General features: G+C 40.1%; 1 protein-coding gene across 8 annotated transcripts in view; it reads right to left on the reverse strand.

Moving 5' to 3' along the window:
* TTC7A (tetratricopeptide repeat domain 7A) overlaps positions 1 to 9189 on the reverse strand; it is a 192874-nt gene that overhangs the window by 97876 nt on the left and 85809 nt on the right. For all 8 annotated transcript variants that reach the window (XM_026059482.1, XM_026059485.1, XM_026059481.1 and 5 more), the window contains 2 exons: positions 7197 to 7269; positions 404 to 564 (listed from right to left, as the gene is read on the reverse strand). In XM_026059482.1, coding sequence (XP_025915267.1) covers positions 404 to 564; positions 7197 to 7269 — 234 coding nt within the window. The remainder of the gene's footprint in view (positions 1 to 403; positions 565 to 7196; positions 7270 to 9189) is intronic.

Genomic DNA, 9189 nt, shown 5'->3' on the forward strand with positions numbered 1-9189 from the left:
TTTCCAAATTATAAAATGATTTGTGATACAGACAAACAACATCATAGTTGTCCCATCTTCATTTTTCCACATGTGTAAAGTGACATACTAAAAAGTACAGGGAGATATATATATAGATATACATATAAGAAAAAACATCAGCACAATACAGAAAGATAAATACTGGAAAAGCAAACAAGCAGAATGATTAATTTTAAAAACAGAAAGATATGAAGACAGAAAACAAAAGAATAGCCTGACCCTCACACATTTTAGTTTTATAGTCCACCTAAGAGTGGAGTAACACACCTGTAACGCACTTGGCTTATCAGGCTCCTTGTGTACAACCGAGGACAACAGAACTAGTGAACAGATCATTCCTGGATGTATCAAGTCATATAAGAAAATGTGTAATAACTCTTACCTAAAGCTTTCTGGGTATTCAGCAACAGCCATATTGATGACATCCAGTGCATGCTGATAGTGTTTCTGAGCTGAAAAGAGGAGGGCCAGCAGATGAAGTGAATTCATGTCATCTTTGCACAGTTTCAGTGCTTCCTGAAGATGTTCTATAGCATCAGAAATCTGGGAGGAGAAGGGGTAGAAATAGAGAGAGAGAATCATTCTTCTTTCAATCCTACATCAGACCCCGTTCCCAAAGGTAAAAGCAAATATAGTCAACAGAAATTCTGAAGAAATCTTACTTAGACACCTTACGGGAAAGAATTCTGTTAGTATTTGAACAGTTTGCAAAAATTAAAAGTCTGCATTGCTTGAAATAACACACACATTCTAAAGAAAGGAGTCTGCAGGATTAATAAATCACAGTTTATAAACAGGAGCAGCAGACCTGATCCCTTCTTCCCCCTCTTACTTTGACATGGTGCTTCTATGCTGTAAACAGATCCACTACACAAGCCCAGTTCTCAACTCCATTTTCTAGGATAGGCAGCTGCCTCTTCACCCAGGTGACAGCAATACACATTTCTGCTGCATTTTGTGTCTTGTGATGGCTGTACAGGGCTTTTCATGATTTGGATCAATAAAATAAAAACTAAGTATGAATGTTAAAGTGTAAAAGAGTCAGGATTCAGAATGCTGTCAGAAAAAGAAACGTCTTTGCTAGCAGCTAGCTATAGAACAGTGCTGAGACTCACAGCAGCAGCATGTCATTAGAATCAAGTCCCACTTGGCAGAAAACTTAACATCTATAATGAATGCAAATATATCACATGCTGTCTGTGATCTGATACCCTATTTTAGGCTAGCTATTCAAAAGAGAAGTTCTTAATAGATTTTTTTTTCCTTTGGTTATCAGTTTTATATGAAGAATTTTCTTTTTAAGACCCTCCAGCATCTGAAATTAGTCTTATTTAAAATATTCCAGATCTATGTTTGATCCTGGAAGTCTGAAGCAAACAAAACAGAAAAAAAATGTGTAATTTTCTTTTTTTCATATCTTCCTCCCCCCTTCCTTCTTTAAGGGGTGCAAAATGCAGTTCCTTCTTTCCTGCTATGAGAACTTCTCATATAGCAAAACTCTCCTCTGCAGAYGTTTTCCTGTCTTGGCATACTACTAATGTGGAATTCCCAGGGCTTCCACGGATCACTCTGGAAAATGGATTGCACACTGTAAAGGAGAGAAACAATTACACTGCTTGCAGCTACAATGGAGTTTGCTGATCCCAGGTATACTTCTGTGAGTGTGGTCCATATGCTGTTCATGGGACAATTTAATTCTAACGTCCAAATGATTTTTAATTCTTATTGTGCACACTCATACCAAGGTACTTAATTACACTGTTCCTGCTGACTCCATCTAAGTCTGGAGATAGATGCGACTGACCCATAGACTAACCCCAGGCTGACATCTAGCCCACAGCTTCAAAACTGCTGGTTATCCTGGCTGAAATTCAGGTTAGGATATGCAACCGAGTTCTCAGCTTTAATGAATTACTGCTTGTCAGCTGAGCTACTTGAATCAATTGCATGTGTTATTATAGTCTACTGCAAGGGTAAAGTAAGCACATCGGCTTAAATCACCAGTGCTCCCTCAGCAGCTTCCTAGGATACTTTCTGTACTTTTATTACTATGCTAAAAACACAAGCACTGACAAGAACAACTCCGAACCAGGACAACAGATATGAGACTGTTGAGGGCCCAGATGTGCCAGCCCATATAGTTTTCTGTAGGTACACCAGAGGTGTATCAACTAGACTTGCTAAAACAAAGCTGCTACCTTTATTACACTCCAGATTAACAATCCAAACGCTTCTCAGTTTTTCTGTTTACTTCCACTGTCTCAGGCTTGCACAAGTGGTCACTAAGAAATTCCAAGTTTGGGGGAAGAACAAGTTTATTAGAAGAAAAAGAAAATCTGTAAAGCAAACTGGACAGAGCCCTAAGCAACTTGCTCTACTTGACCCTACTTTGGGCAGGAGTTAGACCAAATGATTTCCAGAGGTCCCTTCCAATCTCAATTGTTCTATGATTCAAAGACTTGGAGAGCTAATCCTAATTTGCTAGTATAAATCAGATGGAAGAGTAATATCTGCAACTGGTGCCTTTACTGCGGGACCTAAAAACTGTAAAGATACTTGACCTGACCTGCACATGAATGTGCAAACTATATTATTGTGATTTTGCTTTACACAGGCAAATGTCTGTTTGATAATCACAGGACTGCAAGTTCATATTCCTAACAGACCAGCTGGCAGCAGGTTCTCATAGAGGTGCAATGTGTATGAAGTGAAATAGCACAAAAAGTCAATTGTGGTCACTCCTGCAAACCTCTGCCTGCTAAGGAGACAGTCATATGCTGTTGAAACGGATGTAGTCTAAACTAATTTTTCCCTGTACTGTAGCATAGGGCTTTCAATAGTTACATCTCATTTCAGTGCTGGGAGACAACTCTTCCCCTCTAGTACCATCAGATTATCAGAGTCACAAGCAATGGCTGTTTTGGGAAGTTAATCACTCTTCCCTGACACCTGACTGCTTAACTTGAGCCCCAAAAGATTCCTCAGTGCTGTAACACCATTAGTAGCCTACACAGAGTTCTCCTCCTGCTGCATAATTAGAAACAGAGGACAAAACACAGATGAGAAAAAATTCCCTTCAATAACATCAAGAGACTCTATCCCTTTACTGGAAGCATTATACAAATCAACCTGCATCAGACCAGACGAAACAAAACACAAACTAAATTTCTAGAACAATAAAAGCAAGATATTTCGCAGCAGTTAATGCAAACTTCTTTCGAAAAGCAGAGATCAACAATCTATTGCCACAGTTTATTTATTTAAGTAGCTATGTAACATGAGAAAGATGGATGCTGGCAGCCCAGACGGTACTTTGAAACTTCAGGGTTGTATCAGAGGTAGGCTGMCAGCTTAAATTCCCTACAAGTGCTTTAATCTTATTTCAGCTGGACCACAAATCCTAGCAGGGCCTACAGTATGAAGATGCTACCCTCCTCCGATTCATCTTTCTGTTAATGAATGTACCACAAATGGTCTGCATGCCGCACAGGTATATTATTCGAATCACACGGATTAAGAAGCAAAGATATTACAATAAGCCAGAAATAGCATCTTGCAGCACTACCAAAATAATGGCATACTATGGATTGTTTGGGATGCTGCCTCTTATAATAGAAATTATATTGACAATGCTATATGTTTCCTTACAAACAATGCTGGGATGTTACCTTTGTAGATGTAAAAAGGAAAACTGTATGAGTGCTAAAAAAAAAATCACAACAGTAGAATACATTTGCAAATTTAGAATAGTAAATGAAATAATATTTCATAGGCAGTGAATCTAGATGAGTTTTCAAGCCTTTTATTCTGCATGGCTCAGTCCAGCAAATTTTCATATCAGTTGTGAGTTATAGGTAAAAAACTATTAAGGTAATCCCCTCCACCTCTCATTGTAGCATGGGCATTACAGAAAGGAGAAAGTTTTATGAACTGGCAAAAACTTCCATTAGAAATAGACTTGCAACAACCATCAGAACTTCAGGAAAGCAAGCACTGACATTTTTGTGACTTAAGTTCTTATTTAATTCCTAGTACAAGTTGCTTTTGATCACCAGAAAAATTTAGGCCAGGACCTAGACAGAAAAGCAGCATGTTGATGTTCAGCAGAAGAGGGACTAGTTGGTCTGGAAGAAACACAAAACAGAGCTATCCACATTCAACAGTCACCGAAAGGATCACATCTTGATACATGCTAAAACAGAGTTCCTCTGCTGGGGCAAAGAAAAGACAATAGTCTCTCCTCCTTGCAACCAGAATAAAAACTGTGGGAAAAAAAGGTGAAATATTTTCTCCAGTGTTCTTAACCAATGTTTATCTTATTTTTACATCCAGACACTCTAGAAGACAGTAGATGTTTTTTGGATATTGCCACTTGAAACTTCAGGTCTGTTGGCAGCCCACAAATGAAATTGATAAGTGAGACCTCTAATTCTCAGCTGCTGGCCTCTGGCTGCCTTTCCCCTCCTATTTTCACGCAAAGAAAGGTCAAATCAAATCAAACAACATTGACACAAGTTTTAAAATGGTAAGAAAAGCCATATGTTGCTTTCACGTATCTGATACTAGTTTACATGGCATTCAAGGTCAATAAAAAGGGGGGGAGGGAACAGCACTTAAAATTAACAAGAGCTCTGACTCTCTAGAGTCATTTCCATAGAAACTGGCCTGCTAAAAAACAGGGAAAGACATTAAGAGCAGTGAGCTTTAAAATGTTCATTCTACCTTGTTTTTGCTGATCTAAATGCTGTTACCACAGAAACAGGAGAAGCAGCAGAACTAGCAGCTGGGAGCTGGAAGTCTCATTTGTCAATCAGCTTGGCTGGCTGCCAAGTGTAGATAACCGCCACAGCAGATACCGACCTTGGCCTGATGGCACTTCAACTTTGGGAGAAAAATAGAATGAGACCCTTCTTACAGAAGAGAGTATTTTACACTCCTCTGTATTTTGGTGGAAAAAACGCCCTAAAATGCTGTGGCGCTGACTCAGGCCCTCTGGGAGTCACAGGAGTCCTTCCAGTGAGTTCAGTAGTCTTTTAGACATAGAGCCACACACACAAACACAAGCAACTAGTATAACAACATCATCTCTCATTTTGGTTGTTGATAGTATTCAGCCATTACCCTGGGAAAACCTTTTATAACCATCCATCCCTCTTCTCTTCATGTTCTTGTCATGCGTCAGAGGAAAGCTTATGCTTTTCCTTTCCCCCCTCTCCCTTGCCCAGCGTTGACAGAGACAAGTGCTATCGGAAATATTTCACAGAGTCTTCCAAGAATGAAGAATTGCTCAAACTCTGCTTGGCACGATACTGGTCAGCTGCCTGTCTTGCTTTGTTCTGTGAAAATGCTCTCTTATCTGTGCAAGCTGATACCTAGATTTTTCAGTGTTGGGTAAGGTACCTCATCTGCTGACCTTGACTATGGAAACAAAAAGGCCTGTTGTTGAGAAGAACGTTCAGGTATTATATTATAGACTACTGCGTAGAAATGGCCTGATTTGTTAGTACTGCTGCACAGCCTGATGAAAGCCCTGTGACATTCAATAGTTAGTGCAATCTATCAAAAAAAAAAAAAAGCCTCATTTATCTTTCAGTTAATCAGAAAGAGAATATGTTTGATACTTTAAATAATTAAGGATATTAAAAATGCATTACCAAATGTTTATCATTAACTAAACTGGCAAAAGAAGAGTAGGCTATTTTACAGCAGTCTAAAAATAAAGATGTCTCAGGTATCTCCTCTCTCTCTAAGCATGCGTTAAAGATTTATATCTCACTAGATGAGGAAGAGGAGGAGCAGCATAGCAGGGGTCAGTGATTCTACATAGCACACRGAGTTCACACATCTAGGGAAGCAGGGGCGAGTGGCAGATTGTCAAGGATGAAAATATACAGGTGAGATAGGAGACAAAGGACAAAGTGAACATGAGGACAAGAGACTGAATGGAAAGAATAGGAGGGGAGGGAAACGATGAAATGAGACATATGAAACAACACTGTTAGGACAGGCAACAACTGGAGAAAAAGAAAGGATAATGAATTAAAATGCAATGGACCAATGACAGTGAAAAGGTGAAAGAAGCGATGACCACAAAAATCTTTGTTTTATTTTTAGAGTACCAGTCAAAAAGCTGTAATGCTTTTACTCAAGCAATGAGCAAAAGAGGCAAAAGCTATGAAAGAAAGAGGGGTAGCTGGATATTTTTAATGAAAGACCCTGAGCACTCTGCATCATAAACCAGCCAGCAGGCTGATGACAAAGTTAAATAAGCCATTTTAATTATCCTTTCTTATTGCAGGCTTCCTCACAACACGCTGCTCTAATTATGAAAGGGTTACAAAAGTGACATTATCAGGAATGTGCTCTCTTGGAACAATTACTTTAGCCTAATGAACAAACAGATCCCCTAATTAGCTCAGGAAAGTAAGAAGGATCCAACTGTTTGACTCTGGTGTAGATTAAGGAGAGAAAACTGCAGCGAGCAGAAAGCCTGCCAAAGAAGGAAAGCAAGATGATGAAATTTCAAATCTAGCTAGAGAAGCAGTTAATAAATAGGGGCTACTCTAACAAAGTCTCTAGCTTTTAAAAGGAAGGGACAGAGAAATAAAACACAGCCCAAATTTTTTCTTAAATGAAGTGCAGTGTATTTACAAATCAGTTTAATTTTTATGACTTACCACCCGCAGCAGCATTCAAATGCCAACTAATCCCACTCCCTGGACAGTTTCAGCACTTGTCAAAGCCTAACGCTGAACACACCCAAGTATGGAATATACCAATCCCAAATGTGGATAATGTGAGATCTGGTGTGATACAGAACCGGGAAGTAACAAGAGAGCCTTTGGAGAAGCCCGCAACAGGACGCAGCATGATACCCAGTGAACAAGAACAAACAGCTCTCACTCAACCTACCCTGACAAAATTGCTCAAAGTGGGAACAACCCTGCTTAGGAGTCAGAGCTGAATGTATACCCTGGGGAAGGCCATTCTCCATGAGGGCCACATGTGCTGTAGAATTATTGCTTTAAATAAAAATCTTCCATGAACATATTCTGATTGTTATCAATTAAATGCAGAAAGGAAGGGACCCTGTTTAGCATAGCCGAGTCTTGCTCAATTTGACTGTCATTCTCCCACCCTCTAATGACTTAGTGGCCGCCAATTTTTGCACATACCTGTCTGACAAGAGCCAGCTGCAGTGATACATAGAGGATGATTTGATGATCTTCCGGGGCCAAGTCATGTGCTCTTTATAGACAACCACACAAAATAAAAAGAAAAGCGACTGTTAGATTGTACTTTCCAGAACCCCTTTGCCACGAGTCATGCACAAGCACAGAACTAAATCCAGTCATTTATACAGAATTCTAGCTCAGTAGTAAGAGAGCACACTGAAAAACATCAACACTGTGCTGGCTAAGTCAGGCTCGCAAAAGCTGAAACAGGTATAAGAAACACAACTGTCAGGATTTCATACAACTTCGATGCTCATTCATTAAATCACATTTAATGTTTTGGGATTTAGATTTCTGATAGGGAGAAAGTAGCTCTTAATTCATGATACAAACCATTGAAGGCATTGTTTTAAGTAATTTAGGACAAAGATGACAGTTGTCTGATCCATTTCTATATTGCACTTTTCAAACAATTAGGACTGAAAAAGTAATCATTTCTGCTGTTATTGTGATGACAACTATCTAGAGGATTAAGATCAAGTGTGCATGATGCCAAGTTGTGCCCAAACACGTAAAACATCCCCCACCCCACAGCATCTAGTCTAACCGTTGATGGCAGACTCCTAATTTGGAAGAGGCAGATGCCAAGAGAAGAGTGAGGACTTGATGGCCAGGAGCTGAGCCTGGACCAGAACAAGGGCCAGACCCTTGCTTCTCCTAATAGACCACCTTAGACCTGTCCTTGGGCCTCTCAAATGTTACCTTCTAGTCCACAGCAGGCAGTGGTGAACACTGCAGAGATCCCCTGGCTAGTGAAGACTGCTGTATCTCCAGAACCAAATGCGAAAGTCCTTCACGAAGGCTAGTACAAGGCACAGAGCAGGAAGGGACAGCAAAGGCAGAGCTGTTTCTCTCAGCAACCCCCATTTACCTCAGCCTAAGTTAAGCACGAAACTGCAGCCTGAGCTAACTAGCCTGCACAGAAGTCCTGAGCCAGGCTGACACAAAAACTGTGCTTTGGGGACTTAAGCTAGGAGCTCTGTAGGGCACTTGCTAGTGCCACATTGGCAGCCTAGCTCATGGAGCAGAGGACTATTCCCTTGCTGATGCATGGAGTGAGTTGCTGACACAGAGAGCTCATTTCTGGCTTCATCTCACAGCAAAGCCTTTTCACAAGCGGGAGGAGGGGAAGAGGAAGGTTCCTCATACCAAAGAGGTGTTCCTGACCTTGTTCTGGGCTGCGTTCCAAGACAACAGAGAAGACTGCACCTGCATTGCCCTGTCCAAACCATAAAGTTAAAGACTTTATGAGGGAGAAGTAAGAGGTGGACAAGGCTGGTGTTTAAAAATCCTGCCAAAACTATTCATTCACTAATTAATAAAAAAAATCAGAGTTGCTTCAGTAAACAAACCACAAAACATTTTAATGGCAGCCACCTCTCAACTGTAATCTTGTCATCTCAGCAAGAAGCTGTTGGAGTTGATGCTCATAATTAATGGCTCTAGAATTAATTAGTTTAATACGGACTGAGTGTGTCCTATATTTCTACAAGTCAAGATATCACTCAAGGGATTTTGAAGCAACACTGAAGACATCAAGATACAATTAGTATAGGCGAGTCACTGATTTCACTTCTCTTTTTTAAAAAACATAAGATGGAACCCAGCTTTGCCCTAAACTGTTGGAGTGAGGTGAGCTGCCTCTTTTTGAAATAGCTCCTGTGAAACCTTCAGTAGCCTTTCCAACAACAAATAAAAGGGGAAAGTTCACAAGGGTGTATGGGAGCTGAGATTAACAGTGCTTTTGAAAAGAGACAAAGGGTTGTTGCTTTACTGTTCAGCTTCCTCAAAAGGCATTAGAAAAATATTTGAGCCAGGCTTCCAGCTGAAAAGCCAGCCACTTTTAATAAAGGATGGCTACAGGCCAAACCATGGCTTGAGAGATTCTACGTGTACTTTAAAAAGAGGTTTAAAAAAAAAAAAAAAAAAAAAA

Source organism: Apteryx rowi, unplaced genomic scaffold, assembly GCF_003343035.1.
Source record: "Apteryx rowi isolate R43461 unplaced genomic scaffold, aptRow1 scaffold_158, whole genome shotgun sequence".
Classification (NCBI taxonomy): Eukaryota; Metazoa; Chordata; class Aves; order Apterygiformes; family Apterygidae; genus Apteryx; species Apteryx rowi.